The sequence below is a fragment of the Chroicocephalus ridibundus genome, chromosome 16, assembly GCF_963924245.1.
Source record: "Chroicocephalus ridibundus chromosome 16, bChrRid1.1, whole genome shotgun sequence".
Lineage (NCBI taxonomy): Eukaryota > Metazoa > Chordata > Aves > Charadriiformes > Laridae > Chroicocephalus > Chroicocephalus ridibundus.
This window is the reverse complement of record NC_086299.1, coordinates 5197245-5221822: the sequence shown is the minus strand read 5'-3', so window position 1 is coordinate 5221822 and position 24578 is coordinate 5197245. Positions and strand designations below refer to the sequence as shown.

Here is a 24578-nt window from a genome sequence, read left to right as displayed (position 1 = left end):
CAGCGGAGATACTCTATTAAAGAGCTTTGTTTAAATTACAAGGGAGGAAATGCTTTAAGTGTTTTACTATGTTTATCAAACATACAAGTACACTGAAAAACTTGTTCCTGTGCTTAAATACTCTAATAATAAGATTGATGCATTTACTTTTGTAGAGCACACATTAGTTAGCTTTTTTTTTCCTCTCACTTTATGTTTTCTTTTCTAAATGTCCTTGTTAAAACTATATATTCCAAACTACTTAAAGAATGTCCGCAATACGGGAAGCAATATGTTGTGGCTGCAGATCAGAAGCAAGAGACAATTTAGCCTCCACATTAGTTGGATCTTTTTGTTAATAGCAACCCGTCATAAACTAGAACTTCGTTCAGTACTTAACTGCTATCTCTGAAGAGTCATTCATATCATCTGCAATCCAAGAATACCAGGCCCTTTATCAATCCCATAATTAAGATGAAGCTAAACAGGAAATTAAACACATTCTGATCTGACTCTTCTCCAGGGTGATGCTTGCTGGCACCTTGCACAATGTTTACAAGACTTTAAAGTGTAGGGCACCTGAGAGATCTGTTGTATCTTGAACGGCTCTGTGGTTGCCTGAGAAAGCTCAATCAAAGATAGGCGTAAAGACATCTCACCTTTGGTTAAGTGAAATGGCATTTTTTTATATATTGACAGTGATACTGCTGGTGATTTTTACTGCTTCATTCATACTAGCAATTATGGGAACAATTCAATCTGAGTACTCCAATGTCAGTATCCCTCCCGGAGTGAATCAACCTGGAAAGCTTCGACTTGTCCTTGCTTTCGTGATTAGCACATCTGCTATGGTGAGTTACTCTGCCATGATTTCTGCCAAAATTGTGCCTCAGGTGTCATTTCTGTAAGGCTGTACATCTAAATACCAGAATCCTGCTGGCTGCATTAAGACTTAAATGAAGGCTTTCCTTTTTGGGGGGCTGTCTTTACAGGTCAATTTTTGTAAAAGTGTTTCTGTTAGACGTCAGATAGTTTCAGTCAGGTTTTCCCTATTACATAGGGATGAAACCAACCATAAGAGTCCAAGCTTTATCAGCTAAGCTTCCCTAATTAAGTTTAAATTAATTATTTATGAAAAGTGAGATTGCTTTGATTTCCATTTTAGCTAAGCACAGATGATGTTTTTAGGCCATTTTTGGGGCTTTCCAGTAACACAGATGGAAGGCCGGGCACTTCTTAATCAGATAAAACCCAAGCCTCATGGGAAGCCTTAGTGGAACGACGGGGAAGCCGGTATGAAACCAAAGGACACCTTTTTTTTCTCCCCTAAGACATTTTGCCTGACAGATCGTGAGTTGAACGCATGGGCCTACCTGCTCAGGCGCACGGTGCCAAAGCAACCCCCCTCGCCCAGGCGCGTAGCCTCACAGGGGACTGCCACGGCTCCATCTTCTCCCGGGCCAGCTTTCTGGTGAGGACCAAACTGGAGCGGCCGCTAAAAGCGAGGGTAGAGGCCAGCGGCTCCGGAGCAGGCTGAACCCCGCCAACACGAAGCCCGAGTGCCCCGTCAGGCCTCGCAGCGGCCGGCGGGCAGCAGGCAGAGGGTCTCCCTCACGGCAACCTGCCCGGCGTGGCGTGAGGCGGAGGCCCGCGGTTGCTGCCTGCCCCCGGGGCGGCCGCCCTGCGCTCAGCCGGGCTCTCCTCCCTCTCTCCCAACAGGGGAAGATTTTGGAAAAGATGGGGGTGTGCAGCAAGATCGCCTTCACCCGCTACGTGCGCTCCGGGAGGAGGCTGGGGCCGGACCCGCGGCTCTGGCAGGAGGACGCGCGGTTCGGCCGGGTGCCGGTGAGGCTGTACCGGCCCCGCGCGCCATCTGCCGGCCTGCGGGCGGGCGCCATCTTCTTCCACGGCGGCGGCTGGCTGTACTGCAGCATCGGTAGGGCGGGACGGGTCCTTCCTCCCACCGCAGCGCGGCTTAGCGCTGCCGCTGTTATCTCTTGGAGGCGGGGGAATAATTCTGCCCCGAAACCTGGCATAAAGTCTGAAATCTGTCTGAGTTTCCCCGTCATCTTCGGCCAGCCGGCGGGGAAGCCCTGCCTGGAGGGGAGGCGGCGAGGCTGAGGGGAAGAGGGACAAGGGGAGGGGAGGCGGCGTGTGAGGGCCGGGAAGGGCACGGCCGGGGCGGGAAACGGGGGCTGCCGCCTTCCTTGGCTGTTTTATCTGGAAACCGAACAGACAGCTGACACCCCCCCAATTTTTTTTCAGATTCCCATGAAAAGATCTGCCGTTACATTGCCAGTGAAAGCGACGCGGTGGTTGTGTCTGTTGGGTGAGTTATGTCAGTATTTACCCTATGGAAGTCTTTTTCCTTCTTTTCACTTCTCAGCACCACAGTGTTGCACGCCTTAAGGGAACACTCCTCTCAGTAAACCATTTCCCCCGGGTCCCAGACGGTCAGGCAGAATTTCAAGGGGACTATTTTCATTTCTCCCCCTGCTAATGCAGGGAGAGTACAAAGAGACCCCAAAGTAACGCTCGTGTATCTCACAACACACAGCTACGCTGGCACCACACAAAAAGAAGGGATGTTTTACAGAAGAGTTTTCTTCCGTGTTGAGAACAGAGTAATAAACAAACAAACTTGGAAGGTGGTGATTCAGTGATCTGTTTGATTAGACGTGATCACCCTGTAAACTTCAAGGAGTTTTTTAACAGTAAGAATCAAATGCTAATATATTTTAATACTACTAATAAAAAAAAATAACACTGTCCCAGTTATTTACAAAGAATAATAAAAGAATTCTCAAGAGAAAATATCCTAAGTAAAGGTGAGACTGATCCAACTCAGGTGAGACAGATTAAATTGCTTCATCCACAAGCCAGGTGCAGTCTAGACCAGAAGAGTAAAATGAACTTGTACCACTCAAGTTCTGATCAGTGCTGTTCTCAGAAGAACATCCCAACTATGCTACATCCTTGCAACTTCATCCTACTGGCTATCATTTCTCTGTGATAACTTGCTGGACAAATACCTCTCTAGAAGATAACAACACCGGGTTTTTTGCTGAAGGAAAATACTCCAAACAACACAGGGAAAGCCAAGGTGCTATAGGAAATTTGTATTTACAGTTACGACATTTCCTTCTCCTACTTTTGTTGTCTCTTTGTGTGTACTAGGTATCGTTTAGCTCCTGAACACAAATACCCTGCTGCGTATGAAGACTGCCTTCACGCTACCATACACTTCATGAACAACATAGAGCACTATGGCGTGGATCCTGCCAATGTAATTGTCTGTGGGGACAGTGCTGGGGGCAATCTAGCAGCTGCTGTTAGCCAGACCCTTGCAGGCAGATCAGACCTCCCCAAACTACGTGCTCAGATCTTGATCTACCCAGGCCTTCAGGCTCTGGACTTCAATTTGCCATCCTATCAGCAGAATCGGGGAGTCCCTCTCTTATTCCGAGAGCGTGCCGCTTTCTTTGCTTTGCAGTACCTAAATGGGGATGCATTGCATATGCAAGAGGTCTTGGAGGGCTCTCATGTTCCTCCAGATATGAGGCTGAAGTACAGGAAGTGGGTGAGTCCAGATAACATCCCCGAAAAATTTAAGGTCAGAGGCTACAAACCACACAAGCTCTATGAATTCAAGGCTGAAGTTTTTGAGAAACTTAAAAAATTCTTTGAGCCCAACCTGTGTCCGCTGTTGGCTGAAGACGCTATTGTTCACCAGCTGCCTGAGTCTTTCATCTTAACGTGCGAGTATGATGTGCTAAGGGATGATGGCTTGCTTTACAAGAAGAGATTGGAGGACAATGGTGTTCGAGTGACCTGGTACCACCTCGAGGATGGATTCCATGGAGTCATAACCTTATTTGATTATTGCGGTTTCTCATTTCCAGCTGGGAAAAGGGGATTGGACAGCGTTGTTAAATTCATAAAAGGCCTGTAGAAACAACTTTCTCTCTTTATGCTTCTGCCACTAATGTCTCTGTTTAGGTTCCCAAACCTCAGTTAGTACTTGTCAGCAAAAGTGTGATATCCTTTGATATGTAAAATACCAATTTTGATATTTGTGAACTTCAAATACTGTCTGAACACTGGTCTTTGTCCTCGTGAGACTATTGACAGTTCAGCCTTTACAGTTTTAATATTTTCCACATGCTGTGTTTCAGTCACTTTTCTTTCAAATCAGTATCTGATTGATGCCTTGTATTTAATTACCAGCTGATTTATTTCTATGTAAATAATGTCTGTGGAATGATTTGGATCAAATAATTCCTGTGAATTACAGTAATGATTTTTGTGGTGTCCATTTGATAAGCTCAGAAGCATGACTTTATTTAGCTAAAAACCTACAAGTTAGGTACAAAGTGAGCTGAAGGGAAGGGTCAGAGGAACCACATCTGCAAGAGTGGCAGTTCGAGGCCAGAGTTAACTGGGGACACCTTGCTGGAGGCAAGTAAGGGCTGCCCTGATTTTGAAATACCCATAGCTCTACGAACTCCTACTTAATTTTGGGGTGTCTCCATTTTGCCCGCTGAAGCTCAGGGCAAGGGATACTGGTTGAGAGGGAACACTTAGGTCAGGTTTTAGGCTCAGTGAACTGGGTTCTTGATCTGTGTATACTGGAAGGTTTAGCTTAAAGAGAGAGAAAATATGAACCAAAATGTCTTCATGTTCTTTAAGACAGTAGTTTCCTAGTATTTTTTTTCAGAATTTGTGGTGTGATGCTTCTCCATGTTTTGAGTTTTCTTTACAGGACAAAGCAGTATTATTTCTGTGATGTGATGCTTCATTTTAAACTGCTGATGAAAGCAAGGAAAACCAGTAGTACGCATACTCAAAATAGTAAGACTGAGGAAATTAAAATCCTAAGAAAAAATAAAATCAAATCTCAAGGCTGAGGAAATCAGAAATTTTTATAAAAACAAATGCTGCCTTCCGTTTAGATGTCACAGAGCAAGGGCAGCCCTTCCTTTAGCCTCCTGCAGGCTGCCCTTAGACAAAAAATCCCTGAATTTCAGGGCAAACGACACGCTCCCGGTGACGCGAAGCCGAACCCGCCGGGCAGGCAGGTGCCCCGCACCCACCCCTCCCCGGTCCCCCCGGGCGCTGCCCGTTTTCTGGCTCCGGGAAGCGGCAGCGCCAGCCCCGCAGCCCGAGCTCCTCCCGGCGGGACGCGGCTCCGCGCTGCCGCACGCCGGGGTCACGCTTCGCCTCCTTGAACCGAGATTACACCGGCCTCCCCCCCGGTGCCCGCTGGCCGCCCGCACCATGACCCCGCCGCCGGCTTTGCCGAGCTGTCACAAACGGCCCGTGACGCCGCCGGCCCGGGCCGCCGCGGCGGTGGCGCGGAGGGGGGCGGGCGGCCGCTACCGGGCCCCGCCGCGGGCCGGGGAGCCCCGGGGGGCGGCCGGCGGGCCATGGCGCTGCTGCCCGCCCTGCTGCTGCTGCTCCTGCCCCTGGCGGCGCTGGCGGTGGCGCTGGCCACGGTCCTCCTCGGCCTCCCCAGCTACGACATCCCGCCCGGGGTGAATCAGCCCGCCAAGCTGCGCCTGGTCCTGGCTGTCCTCCTCGGCACGGCGGCCCTGGTGAGTCGCCCATCGCTTCGGCGGGGAAGGGGGGGGGGGGGGGGGGGGTCCACCCGGGCTAGGGGGTTTCGCGGGTCCGGACCCAACGGGGAGGGTGGGCAACCGCCCCCCCGCCGGTGGCACGAAACCCGGGGCGGCCCCGCCCCAGGGACTGCGCTGTGAAGGGGAAAAAGAAAAAAGCAGGATCCAGGATAAGGAGCCCCATGGCCCTGCCGCCCGCATGGGATGCTGGCGGCTGCACATCCCGGGGAGAGCGGCGGGGCTGCATCCGCAATCGGGACACTGCGCGTGTCTTGGGCAAAACCCGTTCCCCGGTCAGAAGCGGCATGCTAGGGCTCGTCAGCAGAGATTGCCAAACGGCGGTGCTGATTTAAGTCTCGAATTCAGAGCTGAGCTGGTGCCTTGCCTGATAACTGCCCTCAGCTTCAGGCGAAGTCACCTTGCACAAGGAAAACTACAGCCGTTCAACTGCTCCTGCCGCGGCTGACATTTATGGTACAAAATCCGGTTAGGGCTGCTTTACTTAATCCTTGGGCTCCCTTTTACAGCATTGCATAAACGGCATTAGAGGTCTCCTAAACTCTGCCTCCGTCACTTGCTGTATCTTGTAATTTTTTTAAATCTTCAGTCTTCTCCTTCACTCCTTTAGCCACGCCATCGCCTTTGCTATCCCACAGATCTTGTTTTCCTCCACAGTTTCTTACACCATTTACATCCTCTTCAAATCTACTGACCCAGCTACCCAGCTCTCCTGCGTCCCACCAGCAGGTGACAACAAGGGAATGGATAAAGACAGACTCTCATTGGCCGTTTAAAAGGGCGATCTTGTTTAGTAACTGACCTATAACAGCTTATTTGTTTGATTCTATTAATTAATTTGGTTCCCAACTTCTTGTTTGTTCACTTATTACATCAGGTTTATATTCTACCTTGCAAGATCGTTGCAAGAGCATTGGGAAAGGAAGCTCCTTGATTTTGTGCAGTCAATCTGTTATGCAAATAAAAAGCAGTAACTAACTTGCACAACACAACCCAGCACTCAAGATCTACAGATTCACTGAGTTTTATGGTCCAATTTATGAATATTAGTTTATGCAGTGAAGAACTGTTGAACTTTTTATTGCTGTTTCTAGATACGACATTTCGTTGTTGTTATCAAGTATAAATGTAACAAGAATGAGCATAAAGGTGTGCAGGACAATACCGACAATTAAAATGTATACTCCAAGACTGCCAGTTTGGATGGCCTATATAAAAGTTATGGTGTGATATTAGAATGACAGTGGATTTGAGTAATGGAAGTAAATAATTTACAGTCTGTGGGGTGTGAGAGCTTGGGAAAATTGTTTTTCCCCAAAATCAGAGAGCTTTATTTTTATCAGACAACAGGGGTCAAACTGCTGTATGTGAAGCCCAGATTTTTCAGTCTGATTCTTTAGAGTCCAGTGATTACTCGTATGATAAAAGCAGAATTTCTCCTTTTTGGTGAATCTAATCAAGGCAAACTTAAAACAAATACTGTTTTCTAACTCTATCCAGGGACCTCTCACTTTCTTAGGACTGGGCATTCCTATCAAGAAAACCAGCCGAGGAGTTACTTTTCCTCACTCTTTTCCACGGGTTTATTAAGGCAAAACCCAAGGACTAAACAACCCATTAGAATGAACTCTCCTGCCAGTACTTAGTACACAGGAAGGCATTTAGAGAGTGTTTGGGAGATGCCTGCATAGCCATTATCCTCCTCTATGAACAGTCCTCACAGTAGTTACTCTAAATTCTTGTGCTGTTATTATTATATCTTCTTATAGTGTATCCATATTTTCTAACATTGCCACTTTTTTTGTTTTGTTTCTTTAAAATTTCCTTCAAATACAGTTCAATGCAAGTATGGTGCAGAGCTTTTATACCTTGGCTAACTCAAGACTTTTAAAGAAGCCTTAATTTCTTTTACCTTTAACAGGGAAGGATTTTGGAGAAGACTGGACTTTGCAGTCAAATCACTTTTGGCCGATACGTGCGACAGGGACGGAAACTAGGGGTGGATCCAAAGCTCTTCATCCAGGATCGGCACTTTAACAAAGTACCTGTGAGGGTTTATCAGCCTAAAGCTACCTCTGGTGGACGAAGGAGAGGTATCCTCTTCTTTCATGGAGGAGGCTGGGTATTTGGAAGTCTTGGTAAGATATTTGCTGGAGGAACATTCTCATCTTTTAAATAAAATTGAAATAAGAGGAGGTTTCAGCATGTGATTTGGGAGGAAGTCTGAAGACAAATACATGCCTTTCTGGAATGAACATTCCCTAGCTGTCTCAAAGACTGGGGCATGAGCAAAGCACTAATGACAATATTTCTTTTCCAGATACCTATGAAAAAGTGTGCCGCTACCTATCCAGAGAAAGCGAATCAGTAGTTGTCTCAGTTCAGTAAGTGAACCCTACCCAGTTCTACTGTTTGGAGATTACTGTTGCTGTGGTGCCACAGCAGAGCTTCACTGGTGTTGGAGATGTTCTTTTCTGCAGAGAAATTTCTATAGAATTTAGTGAAGTCCATAAAGAAACAAATAGTGATAACGGAGGTTTCACAGCTCTTAACTGTTCATGCCCTGATATACTCAGAAAAGACGCAAAGGGAAATATTTGGTGCACTAAGAAAATCTATAAAAGCCAATCAAAAACTTAGGTAAAAAAAGTTTTCCTTGTGCTGAACATATGAACATGTAATAAGATGCTCCAAACAACTATGATTTATAGAAAAAGAGGGAATAATCGCACTGTATTACCCCCATTTTACACATAGGAAGCAGAGGCACAAAATTATTAAATTGCCTTGTCAAGACTACACAGGGAGTTTTGAACATGACTAAGAAACGTACAAAGCCTCGGTCAGACTCTTAATCAGAAGAGAGTCCTACTTTACTGAGTCCCTATGATTGAATACACAATTTACAGCTTACCCACAATCACTACCTGAGAAATGCCAGCATAAGAGGTAATGAATATCCTGACCTAGAGGAAAAAGACCCCAAAATGATAGGGCTGGAAGACAGCATTGGATGCCACTTCCTGATTAATACTAGCGACACTTCCTTCTCTTACACTTGTCTCTTTGTGTGTACTAGGTATCGTTTAGCTCCTGAACACAAATACCCTGCTGCGTATGAAGACTGCCTTCATGCTACCATACACTTCATGAACAACACAGAGCACTATGGCGTGGATCCTGCCAATGTAATTGTTTGTGGGGACAGTGCTGGGGGCAATCTAGCAGCTGCTGTTAGCCAGACCCTTGCAGGTAGATCAGACCTCCCCAAACTACGTGCTCAGATCTTGATCTACCCAGGCCTTCAGGCTCTGGACTTCAATTTGCCATCTTATCATCAAAATCGAGGAGTCCCTCTCTTATTCCGAGAGCGTGCCGCTTTCTTTGCTTTGCAGTACCTAAATGGGGATGCATTGCATATGCAAGAGGTCTTGGAGGGCTCTCATATTCCTCCAGATATGAGGCTGAAGTACAGGAAGTGGGTGAGTCCAGATAACATCCCCGAAAAATTTAAGGTCAGAGGTGTGAAGCCACTTAGGCCCACTGATTTTATAGCTGAAGTTTATGAGACAGTGAAAAGATTCTGTGAGCCCAACCTGTGTCCGCTGTTGGCTGAAGACGCTATTGTTCACCAGCTGCCTGAGTCTTTCATCTTAACGTGCGAGTATGATGTGCTAAGGGATGACGGCTTGCTTTACAAGAAGAGACTGGAGGACAACGGTGTTCGAGTGACCTGGTACCACCTCGAGGATGGATTCCATGGAGTCATAAGCCTATATGATTATTGCGGTTTCTCATTTCCAGCTGGGAAAAGGGGATTGGACAGTGTTGTTAACTTCCTAAAAAGCTTATAGTAAACATCTTAGATTCCACGAGTCTTATCATGCCTCAACCTAGAAAAATATCTTTTTAGGATATTTAATATCAGGTGGTGGGTAGTTAATCAAGGGCAGACATTAACAATGATAAACAAGGCTCATGAGAACCTCATTCCAGCTGTTAGTTGGAACATGGAATATGCAAACCTTATACAAGCTTGTACCATGCTGCAAGCCCTTATCTTTAGCTGAGTCAATAAAGAACAGCATTATTTTGAATGGACATTCTGGTTTGTCCTACTTTTTAAAAATAAAATGTGTCTGTCTGTGAAGAGAGACTGTGTGTCCTGCAGGGATGTGTGGTGTGTCGGTATGGAGGAATGTGTCACATATCACAACGCTTTGAGACACACTTTGTGCTCTGATTCTGAAGTCTATTAGAGTAAAAAACCCAGCTGACTTCAGTGGCTTAGGAGCCACTGCTCTGCTCAGCAGTAGATACGATGCAGCCTCGAATGTGGTTACCGGAACAACAGTCACCATGGGGACAGCAAAACCAAATGGTTCTATGGCCAAGCAGTTCCACACATCACCCACGTTTCTCAGCACACAGGCAGGCAGCAGTGGAGCCCCTTTCTGCCCTAGTTTTAGCAATGGGCTACTGAGTAATCTTTCACCCACCCAACCTGAAGGACAGTTCCAACAACCAGGGAGGGTAGTGCTGGCAGACAAAGAAATATGATTGCATCGCAAAGAGATGGACAGAACTGGTGGAAAATGGAACCCAAATACTCTACTAAAGTTCTCATTGGAAACTGGGTGGAAGAGAGGGAAAGGGTAAGATCAGGAGAGAAGTGTTGGAGCGGGAATAGAATGGGTCAGAACCAATGCTCCGGAGGTTGTACACTACTGCAGTCGTGAGCTGGAGTCCAGGCTCATCTCAGAAGAGTAATAAAAGGGAGAAGGATAAGCGTCTTACTTGTCCTACATTAATTCATTTTCTTCATGATCTGCCATTCTTCTCTCCCAGCCAGGCCAGAAGCAATGCCTGAGCACGGGTTATTGTGTGGTTCACCCCAGACGTAACATTAGCCAATTAAAGATGCTATAGCACTTTTTATGGAAATCACTTCAGACTGCTATACAACTTAATGCAACTATAGAACAATATCTACAACTTAATAATACATATCAACATTATACAAGAGAGGTTTCATTAACCCTTCCATAAGTTAATCCTTATTATTACTTGTATCAGACGATCTTTAATAATTTGGATATTGGTTTCATTTGCTTGTACGAACAAGAGCATCTTTGCTAGCAGAGCTGCTCGAGAGATTGCATGCCCTGCTTCAGCTGAGCAAAATTTTATCATTAAACATTTAACTTTGTCCAAACATGCCAGTTAGGTTCAATATTGGAGCTGTTTGGGCAAATCCTCCTGACTCTGCTAAAATTACTTTCTTTAGATTTATTTTTTTTTTCTGGAGCAAAATGCTCGACTATGTTGCAGAGACTGTCCTGCTGCGGCAGAAGTAGGAACAACAAAAAAAAAAGATTAATTCATCCTTTTTAGATGCTAGTTCACATGGCAGGCAAAAGTATTTAACACCAAACCATGAATAATTTTTCAAGGGCTGTAAAGTATCATTTTTACACCAAGGAATCAATCCAGAATTTTAAAATGGCTGATTATACCAGCTGACACCACCCTCTGAGAAAAATTACATAGCACTGATTTCTTTCCAAATAAGTGCTTTTTAAATGCGTAGATGAAGAAAGCAGCAGTGGCACAGAGATTCTGTAACGAACAGATTGCCTTAACTGTACTGCGCGTTGTGTATCTCTCTAGTTTAGAAAAGGCACTGGGAAGCCCGGCAGCAGCATTTACAAAACGGACTTCATCTGCTTCCCAGATCACAAACCAGACAAAACACTGAGGAGAATCGTGATGGAAAAACACGAGGTAAGTAAAAGAAAGGGCTGTGCGTGCCAACATCCCAAACAGCAATGACCTTCGACTAATACTTAAATCATATTTTATAGCCTTAAACAGCTATATGTGTAAAAGAACTCTATAGCTCCGTGGCCAGTTTACAGGATCCAGAGCTCCCTCGTACCTTCGACGGCTGCAGGATGCCTTTCAGAGGAAGACAAACAGCACCTATTTCTTGATACCCTCTGGCTGTTTCCCAGTCTCTGCCTCAGAGGGTGACCAGGGCACATGAAAAAAATCGGCACATAACTACCAGCTAGGCGCGGGTATCGTGTCTTCAGGACATTCCCTGGGCTATAACATGGGTTTGCTGGTAAAAGAGGATTATTTTCATCAGCACGCCTCCGATCCATAGGAATGAACTGCACTTAAATGAGTCCCGGATCTTTCCCAACAATACTTTTCCCACAAGTACCATCTGCTAGAATGTCCCTTCCTCCAAGGTGCCGTTCCACCCCCAAATATTCTTATCATTCTCTCCTTTGTTTGGAAGGTGATGTATGTAAATCAAACACTTAAGGAGCACAAGACAATCAGCTTTTCATTTGCAGCCTTCTTAAATGTATCTGCAAATCCATGATGCAGATGTTGAAATCAGACTAATCAGATCTCAGGACATACAGATGTAGTTGCTTAATTTAACTGGAAATTTACTTTACTTGGAATGCAAATGCCCTTATTTTCAGGGATTAAATTATAAGTAAAAGTAATGTAAGTACTGACAAAATCTTGTGCTATCTCTGGTAGTACAGCCTGACTCAAAAACACGCTAAGGCGTCTGAATGCCATGTACAAAGACAAATAGCATGGTTTCATGGGCATCTCGTTTCAGGGCCTGCCAATGCAGCACTTCTTCACCCATCATGAGGAACCGAGAAGCCAAAATTTAGTATCAGAGTATGACGATAAATACAATAGACATGGTTACAACCCTGTGCTGCCTCCCCTCCGCAGCTGGAATGGACGCAAGCTCGCCTGGATTCCTCAGAAATCAGATTTCCCCATTCTTGGTAGTTTTCGGCATTATTAATTCAAACAGACGAAGAGGGTGCAGTGGTCAATATACAGACTTAGAGCCAGGAACCTCCTTCTGTTTTAATTCTGAAAACGGATTTTGCTGTGACTTTTGGCTAGTTTTTTTACCCAGTCAGTACCTTATTTTTCTGATTGTTAAAGTGGAAATGTTATCCATACAACAATACTTAATCACCACAGGGAGCAGTGAAGGATAGTGTCAATGAACAGATTTCTTTCCCCTATGCAATAATGCAAGACACCAGCTAAAAACAAGGAGAGCTGTGAGATACAACTAGCAGAATTCCCGGAGCGCTAAATGTTTCTGAATTTAAGTGACATGTACAGCTCTGCTAACTTTTTTTAATAGCTACCAGAGCGACTATGAGAAATCAGGACTCCTTACATTTATACTGTTACTGCTGTCCTACTGGTATCGAACAGCGATTTTCCCTTCCAGCCAGAGGGTAGATATACATGCCCTGGGAACAAAAAAGATCTGTTTTGTCCTTAATCTGCTGTCAAAATAGTACAAATATTCCCTATGATAATAATGGAGTAAAAATGCCAGGACCAAAATTTTAATTCTATCATTTCTAACATTTAACCATTTCCTGTCACAGAACCACCCACCAACTATGGCCTTCTTGAGCACCTGATGAAAAAATGGCACGAGGAAGAAGCTGGAGTGATGAACAGTGTCTACACCATTTCCTACGAAATCCCCCTGATTTCTTCTTTTGTGACTTGTCAACTGAGACAACCAGCTAAAATTCATGAGCTCCCTTCTAACCAGGGACACCTTCTCCAAACCGTTAGTAGAATCCTGGGCTATGAAGGGGATCACAAATATCTGCAAGCCATTGGCAACTGGTGAGAGGCAGAAAAGCAGGGGACGCCTCTGTGTAAACTGCTTAGGGTGATCTTAAGTACTACTTAATATAGCTTGTTGCTCGTGTACGTAAGAGTGATCTGTTCCATGAAGAAGGAACGAGAATTAGGTTATATAGGCAGAGGGCAGTCTACTAGTTAGAACAAGTTGCTGGGTTACATTCTGACCTGCAGATGGCTGGGAATATTTCAGAAGATATATTAAAACACTGAAGCCAAAATTTTCATCTGTTGGTTTCCATTCAATGAACAGTTGGAGTAAGAAAAATAAAACAACAGAGCGGGACTGAACCCCAAAGGATATAAATCTCTTAATTTCTTTGTCTTTAGTTGTTTTTTTCATTTTTATACAGCTTGATATACACGTCTTTGAAGAAAGAGGAGAAAAACCCCTTGTGTTATTCCAAAATATGTCTGAAACACCCAAGAATAAAGTAAACATATGAAACGGCTGCCTATCTAAGGACAAGGTGAAGCAAGGTTTCTCCCAATGCAGTAAGCAAGCAGACCTTGATTGCCCTTGGCTTTACATACTGAATGGCACTTCAGGGTAGATAAGCTGCAAAGCGAATGAGATTAGCTGACCTTACATTGCCAAACACTAAACCTGGAAGAAATAGCTGTAGGTGGCCTTTATACTGCAGAGCAGGCCACCCTGATACTTCACTCAGTTGAGAAAGCATATGAATGACCGACGTAAAAAAGCTGACATAAGTCCAAATTCTTATTGCACTGATGTACAACTTCAGAATTTAATCACATTTGGTCTGAGGAGAGGTTTGCCAGGTTCAGCTGCTATTGGTCTGAGGCTCAACAATAAGCTTGCAGCAAGTTAAAGGCTTAGATTAAATATATCTGGAATTAATTCAATGCATATTTATCTCTTAATCAATTTTGCTCAACATTAGCAATAATATAATTATTTTTAGGAACAAGATAAAATAAGATATACCTTATTCTTGGCATGGACAAGCCTCTGGCCATGGTCTGTACAGAGGTTTACCTCTGCACCATTTCAGTCACGGTGATTTAGGTTGGCTTTTTCAAGGTTGGATTTTCAACTGAAGGACACTGACGATTCAGGCGTGTGTGCAGAGCAACAGTGGCACCTATTGGCAAAGTGATTCCTCACCGATCTGTGTGTGAGGTCCGAAAACGTCTGCGGGAGCGGTACGCAGACCCACGGCTGGCTGCATGAACCAGAAAACAGCATTGTTAATGGAATCTTTGAGAGATGCGAGTGCTCGGATAATTAGATAAGCGTTATATGGGTGGGTTTTTTTGGCTTCAAAGCCCCAGGGAGATCAAAGGCAATTAGAAAAAACTGAAAGCAAAACTGAAACACAGCCAGCTATTAGTGCACTGTTATAAAAAACACATTCTTTTGAAAAAAAGTCTTTAAAAGAATCCATAAAGAAGGCATGCCTTACAGTGCAATGAATATTGGCGGATACAAAAATTCTTGTATCCACAAGGACGTCCATCCAAATTAATTTTATTGCCAATATGACAATAAAAAGTGTATTTTATTTTTTGTTACCCATGTGCTAATATTTTTAATGAAAATACCAATCAGGCATGCATCTTAATAGCACAACAAAGCCCACGTAATATTTAGAATAGAGCTTAGAAGTTTATACAAAGGTAGTCTTCATTTCACACAACTCTATCAGTTTCCTTAAAAATCTGGTTATCAATCATTCATAATTATTAAATATTTATAGTAAATGAAACATTTATGGTTATTATCTACTGGGAATTACTGAGATGCACAAGTACTACCTATGAAATTTGTATGAAAGTATTAATTCCCAATCTGTAAACTGCCAGGGCAGGGCTCCCCAAGCACAGGTCTAATCTGCCCAAGTATTGAGCCGTTTACAAGTAAAATATACAACTCCGACACCCAAAGGATGCAAAGAAAGCATGCTAGCTAACCGGATGGAATGCATTTTGATAGAGAACTTAAACGGAAAAATTCTACAACTCTACAAGACGTGTCAGTTGTGATTAATAATACCCGGTAGCAAAATATCTGCTCTGAACTGTTTAGCGGATTAGCTGCTTTCACTTCAACAATACTAAAGACACATCACAGGTATCTACGGAGCTCTTGGTGGCTCAAGTCTCAAGTTGGACTCATGACACAAAGAGTCCAGGCTTCTCCAGCTCCTGATCTGAGTTCAGGGAAGGTGGAATCAAACACTGACCAGCCAGTAACAAAAATTGAATGAACGTATCTTTATCTCAAACACATTGCTCAAATATTCTACAAGACAAAATTTCAGACAGAATAGCACTGATAATCAAGCTTTTTTCCTCCTTTTCTTCCTACAAAATGTAGTTGACCTACATTATTCCAGACAGGATCCCTCAGAACCGTAAGGTCCAGCCATTGCTGAAAGCAATGCTGCAAACACATGGCTACACCAAGAATACCTCATTTATATTTTCTTGCTGACCACTTCAATTAGGTCAAAGTCCTAGGTTCTGATCCTGGGCATCTCTTTTTATTGCTAATATACACAATTTTTTTCCAAGTACCACACTCATTTGGCAGAAGTGCACTGGAGTAGGAACGGCAGATAAAAATGAAGGCTGCCTTACGCCTCTAGTTTATAGACACTAATTCTTGCCGAGACAAACAATGCTGTTTAATCAGTTACAATATTCCTGTGCTAGAGATTCCTTTAATAATAAATACCCTTGTTATGTCTAACACAAGTACATTTCCCAACTCCCTCAAATATTCAGAAATTACAAGGACTTTTATTCAAGATAAAACCACTAAAACAGAGGTATTTTGCCTGTGCTTCAAGAACAGGTGAAAATGGCAACAATTAAGATGTTCACAGCTGCCACAGAGAAGAGATCAGAAAATCTGAAATTTCATCATAAAAAAATTTGCAGTAACTCAGAAATCCATTTACTAGCAAATAGAACACGCAGCCAACTAATGAAAACGTACAACAGAAGTGCTGGGTTACGCTAGGAAGATGTACGTTTTTCAGGAAGAGGGGATACTAATAAAGAAAATAGCAAAACCTTATAAAGAAAAGAGATCAACTTGAAATATAGACCTGGTGATAAAAACTCTTGAGCTTGGACACCGCTGAAATATGGATCCAGTTTGGAACTTAAGCACATTTCTAACAGACAAGGAAATAGGTAATGTTATTCTGGTACACTCTGATACACAGAATCAGAGAACGGTGGGGCTTGGAAGGGCCCTCTGGAGATCATCCCGTCCAACCCCCCGCCAGAGCAGGGTCACCCACAGCAGGTGGCACAGGAACGTGTCCAGGCGGGGTTGGGATGTCTCCAGAGACGGAGACTCCCCCACCTCTCTGGGCAGCCTGTGCCAGGGCTCTGCCACCCTCACAGCAAAGAAGTTCCTCCTCGTGTTGAGATGGAACTTCCCATGGTCAAGTTTGTGCCCGTTGCCCCTTGTCCTGTCGCTGGGCACCACTGACAAGAGCCTGGCCCCATCCTCCTGATACTGTAAGGCAAAATTCATTAATGTACAACAAGCACTTTAGGACTCCTGGGAGTCATTACAATAGGCAAAGGACTACATTTTGCTGATGGGTCAGATTCATCCAAGCTTTTTGTGAGAAATTTTTTTTAGTCACAGGGCCTTGTGCTCACTTGTGACTGGAAAGCAAGAGTGCACCAGTCTCTTCAATTTTTCATGGAGCAAATAGATGGTTTGATACAACTCTTGGTTATGAAAATGTCCTAGACAGTCTTGATTGCATGAAATCAGCCTCATATTTGAACTTCTGTGACATTAAAGAGACAAAGTGGTGGTTAGAATTGATGCACATCTCTCAAAGCAAGCATATTTCTTGCCTTGAAGGAGACGGATGTCAGCCTCGATGAGCTGCATAAACAAGAAGATGGATTCTTTGGACTGAGACTCTCAGTCGGGGCTGGGACTCAGACAAGAACACTGATGCTGGCTGGCAAGTTCTGCAGTAGCTGGGGACTGTGGATGCCAGCTGGGAAGGGAGGGTGGTCACAGAGACTAAACGGCAGGGTTTAGGGGAGAAGAGAAACAGGCTGTTGACAAGAGGTTGTTCACATGGTTGGGAGGCCTCTTTTGGAAAGTTATAAATATTCCTTGGAAGGTGCTTCAAAAGAGCTATCCAAGACAGTTAAGTGGTGAAACAGCTTTCTGGCCTGAATCTGAGCGCTACCTAACGGGGGCGAAATGGCTGCCCAGTCCTGTCCTCCACATCTGCACGCTCCAGTGCACTGATTTCTTTGAGCAGTACCTCTCAGCACGTAGAGCGGCTGGGGCCGGGATTCAGGCTCACCCTGCTCCCGTAAGAACATAAAAAAGCTTTCTTTGATGGCAGTTACACAAGGCACACATATCTGGCAAAGCTTGTTGTATATTTAAACACCTATTTTTCATATTGGTGATGAAAACATCGAATTGCCATTAGTAACTAGCCTTTTCCTTTTCTAAATTTTTGTACTGTTTGTTGAACTGAGCTGAACTGATCAGCTCTTACAAGGCAGCATCTTAAAACCATGCCATTGATACTCTTTTTTTCCCTGTAAGTCTAAGCAGTCCAAACCGGTTTCATTTGCAGTACACCTATGATGATAATCATACTGCCATATGGGGTTGTAACACTTCAGGAAAAAATTAATTTACTAGCTTTTAAAAAGAATTTATGTTTGCTCCTTCTTTTCTAGGAAGTGCGGCTTTCCTCATAGAAATAGAAATACGATTACGCATCAGCAGGAACAACAGCTCCCGTCAAGATTTTCATCAAATAAAGCAAATACCTGAAACAAAGTGCTGTATCACACAGCTCTTAACAGCAGCAGAGACGACCACGGCGGGGCATAGTCCCATGGATTTCATTAAGACCAAGTTAACCATTAAGCAGGTTAACATCAGGCCCTGCTTACCCACCCGAACCAAGAGTACATAAAGTTCCCAAAACGTGACACATTCTTTGCAGAAACATCTTCCTCAATCTATACTCCACAGTCACATTTCAAAGGAGCCACTTGTCTTTAAGAGTAGCTACAAGCAACAAAAACACAGCAGCACGTCATGAACCTGATTCGTGCCATGACCTGTCTCTAATGAAGACATTCCCTTGGTTCTTGTTTTTGGTCTTATTTTCTTATGATTTAAAATCTACACGAGTTCAAACACCTATTTGTGGGAATGACTTCAACAAAGGAGTAAGTTTGGGATATTGAGGAACTGTTGTGGAATGGAATTATATTTTTCTATATGTAACTGCGAGGTAGCTCCTCAGCTGTTGGTGTAGAGGAAAACTCGATCCTGACAGCATATAGAGGAAATAATTTTGTAGTTGCAGCGACGGGGGCATTCGCTCTGGGTATGGAAGGACCTGAGCTCTATTCAACAATGACCCACAAGGAAATTGTTATATAAATAATATACTCATTGTTTTGCGGCAATAACCGTTTGCTGAGAAGGAAAAAATCTCTAGGCACAGTCATTTTATAGGGAGTTGCTCTTTATTGTCACATACTTTTATTCTTCCAATTGCAAGAACCCCTAAGGACGCCAGCCTCATTGTGCAGAACTCCGCTGTAAACAGACAATACAAAGACAGCCCCTGGCCCAGCGAGCTCCCAAAGCTCCGACTGTTTAAATACTCTGTCAGGATTTTAAAAAATACATTGAACAAGCCAGACCGTTTTTTAAAAAGAAGAACTCAGGGTTGGCTGCATAAATATGTACTTACCTGCTTCAGTGCTGTAAATATGTAATTTAGGCTACAGCCTCAAGACATATTTTGTGTCTAATTTAAGGAACTGTATATTTGGACAAGAGGATCTGGACGCCTGTCAGGTAAATATTACAAGCTGTAAATTTTCACAGCAGATTTAACACTAAATTTAGTCAGCACTATATATAAAGAGAACATTGACCTGATGGTAGCCCTTGTCCTTGACAGTGGCTGGCCTGAGAGGTCGCTAAGGATCCCTGAGGAATGTGGCCGAAGTCTTCCTTACGCTCTGAACAACTATGTTCTGCGGTGGCAACCCTGACATCCTTTATATCAGCACTTTTGCAGCTTCAGCTGGCGTGAAGCTCACAGCCTTGTCCTCCCTGCGTCACCTCAAGGTGGGGAACGCTCACGCCGGACAGACAAGTGCTTACGGAGAAGAGGCTTAGAGGCCTGGCATTGCCTAAGCTTCTCGTGTGCTCAGCCTAGCAGCCAATAAAGGGAAAATGTTCGATTTTTAAAATTAAAAATAAAGCAATTTTGAATTCCTACAGTGATACAGAAGCTACAGCTTTGCACATGCTGGTTGCTGATAACTGCCCACAGAGTCAGCTTTCTAATTTAAACTCTTCACTTTGAGATATCTAGAGGAATGCTATAAAAATCCACTGGTTTGTACAGGCAAGCCTGCATTTTTTCTTCTGTTACCTCAAATGCTTGAACTTTGAAAGGACCTTTAATTACGTCAGTGTTCTCACTGGACAGCCCACTCTCTCTCAATATGCCTGACATTTTGTGTTATCAGTAATTTTACTTTTAAATACATACTTAGCACAATCCAAGTATTTGTTTTTGTAAAACAGGTATGGAGTTCGTCACCATGTATATCACCAAATACTACACGGACGCTTTTCATTCCTGCTGTTACTTATAAATACTGAAAGCGAATCACTTAATCTAGCCTCTCGAGTGTGTTGGGCTTACACACAGCAATCCCACTGGCAAACACAACCTCAGTGAAATCTCACCCAGGTGAGAGCAGCCCAAGGCTCAGTCTAACAGAAAATGAGGGCGCTGTAGGCGTGTGGGGAGGCAGCAGGTGGCAGGATTTGCCCTGGTTTAGTACTCCCTGGGGACTGCACCACGGTGCCTTGGGTTCTCCGGCATCCCACAGTTGCTCAAGAGGATCTCTCCTGGCCTCTGATCTGTGACACCCCGACCATCTGTGGACACCGAGGCTCACGACACGGTCTGCAAAACTCGGAGTGCTTTGCCAAATGTTCCTTAAAGCAGTGCCATATCTCTGTTCAGAGGATGCAGCTATTCCAAATGCTCTGAAACCCCTGGAGATGAAAGGTGCCATCGTTACTATTCTTTATTTCTACTACAGTAGAAACGAGGACAAAGCAGGGTCAAAGGTAAACTGTGCTTGGTTTTATGTAGTCAACGCAAAAAGCAGACCTTGGCACCGGTAGTTGTTAAATGGTACATGGCTGATAGACAAGGTAGCAAGAGGTCTCGCTCTCCTTCATGAATAATTTCTTTTTTCTGGAAATAGTCAGTGCACTCACTACAGGGTACATGGGAGAGAGAAAACGTTGATGCAAGCCAGCCCAAAATGACCTGCAGTGCTTTAACACGAGCAATTTGCATCGTTACACAAATTCATGTGATTTAAACGCCGGCCCCCTCCACCTTTCGCACTCCACCATGTAATTTTTGAAGACATTGCTACATCTGAGAAATGTTGCTCCCACAGTTTTCACGGGGGAACCGGCCCTTTGTCGGTGATTAAATTACAAGGAGAGAAGGTGATTTGCCCTCAGCTAGTCAGCAGGAGAGCTGGAGAAACAACACAGGCATTTTGATCCTTATTTCCATATCTTAAACACTTGACTAAACTTTCTCCCTACAAAATGTTAGCAAAGACCAAACTGTTCTGCTTGATCGCTCAGACAGCGCTGTCAGCCCGTGTTTACACGATCAGCGTCAGGCGGTTGTTGGTCTGTACCTGTTTCCCTGATTAACCGATCTTTTCTCTAGCTGGTCATTTCACAGGAACAGCTTCTTATTTTCTACTTACAGGGACTATTTGCAAAGCCACCTCAGTCAGCGGCATTGAAGTCTCATCATCAGCCAACCGCTACAGGGAAAAATATGTTCCAATTATTATTAAATGAGAAATGTGCTAATTGTTTTTTTCCTTTTTCAGAACTGCTAATGAGGGAAATCAAAATAGCATCTTCCAGTGAACTGGTGACAGATCTAAGGTGTTAAAAGTTTAAATCTGAACACAAAGCAAGCACTCTCAAGCCCCCAAATACCAACCCCGTTAATGGAAAAATGTCAAACATGCCTGTGAGGTTTCCGATGGCCTTTTAAAAAACTGAACACTGGCACCAAACCCCTGAAATAATGGACCAGCTTGTTACCAAGCTGGAATAAATTTCATGTTTTTTTAAGGTGAACGTAGCTTTGGCTTATGGTGCTAGTTTGACAGTCTTCGAGATCACAGTCATCTGCTTCTGCCTCAAGCTAAGACAGCAGGCGCAGAGGCAGGGTGAATTTATTCAGAGTGCTCTAATTTTATTCAGATTTGTTAGAATAAAAAAGTGTACTTAGCTTCAGACAGTGAGAAATAGCGGCTTTTAAATCATGCCTTTTGCAGAGATTACTGCTGTGGAATCAAAATGGTAGAATTTGCCAGCTTCATAGTTACAATAACATTTTTCTTTTCTTAAAACATACTGAGTCATAGCAAACTTCCATACGTTTTTTAAGGCCTATTTTAAGGAGACTCACTATTGATAATTATTGTCTTCCCTTTAGAATTCTGCAACAGTAACTATTTCCTTATTTTCACATATCTGATGGAATTCCTATGTCAGGAGTACACAGATATTATTATCAAAATAAATATTGACATACAGATTTACTGTAATATCAGCCACTGTACGACTAAGTTGAAATACCTAAGCAAAAATTTGCTGTGAAACTAACATTTATCATCTTAGGTCCTTAAACTCTGCTGGAAATGGCATCGTAATATGTGTAACACAGCAGGGACCCAGATTATATATTTCCAGGGGGAAATTAGGAATTTTACAGCATGAGACTCATTGCATACAATATGGTCCAAAGTAAACTGAAAACAGTGGAAAACAGTGGAAATATTTCCAGCTTTATGAAAAAGACTTATGGTCAGGCTTACTAAGTTCTTAGAACTACAATTCTTGGGATTCCAAATAATTCTATTGCTAGACCACGATGATTCACAAGAAATCCCCCTTTTCTTGTATCCACTTGCACTTCAAAGTTTTGGGGGACATTCTCCCCCCCTCCCCTTTTTGCTTTACAGATTAAATCCCACACTGTCTGATTAGCCAGTCTCAACTTTGAAACCAGGAATTGCCTTTAGTAGGTGACGGTGGCAGACAGCTGTGTAACACCACCAGATGCTTCTTTGGTTTCAGAGGAAGGGTCCCATTGTGAAAGCTGCATATCCCCTGCACCCTCTTCTTTCCCAAAATGTTGTGACTTGCCGTAAATGATCACAAGACGCTTTAGCAATAGATACTGACTGCAATTAATCTGTGTTTAATTATCCAAGAAAGCACGCGCTGGCATTGATGTAGACATGGGTGGGTCTACAAACGCGTCACTGATGTGAGTTCAGCATTGGGAACGCAGCAACTTTGAAGTAGCAAAGCCGTGTACATGTGCTCGTCCAGCTATAGTGCACGGAGATCAACTTTTTGGTGGGTTTCGCAGCTTGTGCCACGTGCCATGCAGCCGTGGTTAGACAATTTCTTTGCACTGAAGCCAGCTAACGCTGCAATCACAGTAGCAGTATGACTTTGATCACTGCAAATAGTACCAGCACTCAGCCTCCCAGCTTGTACACGGCAATATGGCATTATCGACTTCAGCACCGGCACTTCTCATTTCCAAAAACGTTTGGGTGACATTCTGAGCTGTCTTTTCCCGGCCCCCCCATTCACCAACTACAAAAACCTACCTGGTTGCAAAACCTAGAATTTTTGTGACTGTTAATCCTTTTCTTTTGCCAAAAGTCCCACTGAAGTCAGAGGTAAAAGTCTCATTTATCCAAATATCTGTTAGACATGCAAAAAGATCCCCAATTTGTCATTTCTTCTCCTTTCACAGCTAGAGAAAGGCAATAACTATCCAGTCACTTGCACAGGGCTTTTGCCATCATGAGTCTGATTTCAGAGACAATTGCCTTCAGGCCTTACAGCAAAGCGCAAAGATGTGTTTGAAGAGGTTACTTAAACATTTGGCCTCTCCACGGTACAACACGCCACCCAGCAAACAAATTCCAAGAACACGTGCCCTTGAAAAATAACCTTTAAAAAAGACAGCTGTTGATGCTACACATCCAACCTCAGCCATTTGGTCAGTCAGCTTAAACCTATGAGAGGCTGTGGAAGCCATAGTCCATCATCAGCTAAATATATTCATATCGCAATAGTGGCAGAACACAAAAAAACCTGCAAGTCTCCACTTCCTAAATTAAGGGATCAATTCCCTAATTCAGCTGGGAAAAGTCATCAAAACAGACCAGAATAGTCACATTCCAGCCAGCAGACAAACAAGATTGTATTGTTTGTGTATCCCAAAATAAACATCATGTGAATGCTCTACTTGGCCAAGAAAATGGAGATAATTAGGATAATCATCGTCTTTTGTATACCGATCTATTAATTGACATGTTTTGTCCTAGCTTAAAAATGTGCTAAGAAGTGGAAATTGCAGGTGTTTGGAAGCTTTTGGAGACAAATTTTACTCCTTTGCTGTTCAAAAAACCTCATACAAACCTAGGGGTTTCTACCTAAACTTCAGGGGCTTTTATATTTTGTATCCATTCAGCGATCAGGTGTATTTCAGCAAACATTTAAGTAGTTCCTCAATTAGGGGGGAGGGAGGGAATAAGAGAGAGATCTAAATTTGCCACACATCTAATTTTACCCGCTGGGGCAAATATGTTTGCTTGAGCAAAGGCAGACAGACACGGCTAATGAAGTAGCTGCTTTACTGAATCAAGTGCAGAGAAATTCTTAAAATTCGTAAATCTAGAGCACGTATTTATTACAAACTTGCTTAAACCAAAACTCATTTGCCTCAACATGTCAGAGCTATAACAAGTTCAAGTCAGGGACACGTTAAAAAAAAAAAGGAGGGGTTGTTTTGCTTTTGTGGGTTTGTTGGGCATTGGGTTTTGTTAGTTTGTTTTCCCCAATTCATCACGCTAATCGGATGTGTATGTGTGCTGGGCTCTTTACCGTATCATCCTGGGTATAAGACAGCATAAAGAAGTACTCCAAAACACTGCTAAAAGGTAGCAAAGACCAGTATTTCTGTATTTGGGGGGGCATAAATGTGCTTGAACTGAACTTTAACAGGAATGCTAAGGCTTCCCAGTACTCTTACTTCTAGGTGAGAGAACACACAGGCTCTGGCTAAGATAAGCAGTCAGAACATTGCTTATCAATACACTAAC

The 24578-nt window shown here is 43.6% G+C and overlaps 4 protein-coding genes across 6 annotated transcripts in view; 3 read left to right on the top strand and 1 right to left on the bottom strand.

Moving 5' to 3' along the window:
* The window catches only part of DHRS3 (dehydrogenase/reductase 3), an 83368-nt gene extending 81959 nt beyond the window's left edge, over nucleotides 1-1409 (bottom strand). Inside the window, exon 1 of one of the 2 annotated variants that reach the window (XM_063353551.1) lies at nucleotides 1353-1409. The gene's annotated coding sequence lies outside the window, so the exon portion shown is untranslated. The remainder of the gene's footprint in view (nucleotides 1-1352) is intronic. The other variant, XM_063353550.1, reaches the window with a different exon arrangement.
* Nucleotides 723-5040, top strand: LOC134524258 (arylacetamide deacetylase-like 4). Its single transcript, XM_063354111.1, has 4 exons — nucleotides 723-830; nucleotides 1402-1915; nucleotides 2245-2308; nucleotides 3157-5040. Exons 1-4 carry the CDS (start codon nucleotides 723-725, stop codon nucleotides 3929-3931), a joined length of 1461 nt encoding a protein of 486 aa, XP_063210181.1. The 3' UTR covers nucleotides 3932-5040.
* Nucleotides 5041-5132: 92 nt separating this feature from the next.
* LOC134524232 (arylacetamide deacetylase-like 4) lies at nucleotides 5133-9746 on the top strand. Of its 2 annotated transcripts, none has more exons than XM_063354067.1 (4): nucleotides 5133-5573; nucleotides 7534-7705; nucleotides 7933-7996; nucleotides 8692-9746. In XM_063354067.1, exons 1-4 carry the CDS (start codon nucleotides 5406-5408, stop codon nucleotides 9464-9466), a joined length of 1179 nt encoding a protein of 392 aa, XP_063210137.1. In that variant the 5' UTR covers nucleotides 5133-5405; the 3' UTR covers nucleotides 9467-9746. The 2 variants fall into 2 exon arrangements, with proteins under 2 accessions (XP_063210137.1, XP_063210136.1); XM_063354066.1 differs by having other exon boundaries at nucleotides 5137-5573; nucleotides 7534-7750; nucleotides 8692-9744.
* A 225-nt stretch (nucleotides 9747-9971) lies between these two features.
* Nucleotides 9972-13349, top strand: CFAP107 (cilia and flagella associated protein 107). The gene is given in 6 exon segments (XM_063354110.1): nucleotides 9972-10027; nucleotides 10123-10267; nucleotides 11283-11396; nucleotides 12259-12436; nucleotides 13064-13306; nucleotides 13309-13349. Coding segments are annotated over 6 exon segments (777 nt in total).
* Nucleotides 13350-24578: the final 11229 nt, after the last annotated feature.

Excerpts from the sequence above, each read along its gene's own strand:
- LOC134524258 (XM_063354111.1), top strand. The coding sequence starts at position 723 with ATGGGAACAATTCAATCTGAGTACTCCAATGTCAGTATCCCTCCCGGA. Across the intron at positions 1,916-2,244 it reads CTGGCTGTACTGCAGCATCG|ATTCCCATGAAAAGATCTGC; the intron begins GTAGGGCGGGAC and ends ATTTTTTTTCAG. Across the intron at positions 2,309-3,156 it reads GCGGTGGTTGTGTCTGTTGG|GTATCGTTTAGCTCCTGAAC; the intron begins GTGAGTTATGTC and ends TGTGTGTACTAG.
- LOC134524232 (XM_063354066.1), top strand. The coding sequence starts at position 5,406 with ATGGCGCTGCTGCCCGCCCTGCTGCTGCTGCTCCTGCCCCTGGCGGCG. Across the intron at positions 7,751-7,932 it reads CTGGGTATTTGGAAGTCTTG|ATACCTATGAAAAAGTGTGC; the intron begins GTAAGATATTTG and ends TTTCTTTTCCAG. Across the intron at positions 7,997-8,691 it reads TCAGTAGTTGTCTCAGTTCA|GTATCGTTTAGCTCCTGAAC; the intron begins GTAAGTGAACCC and ends TGTGTGTACTAG.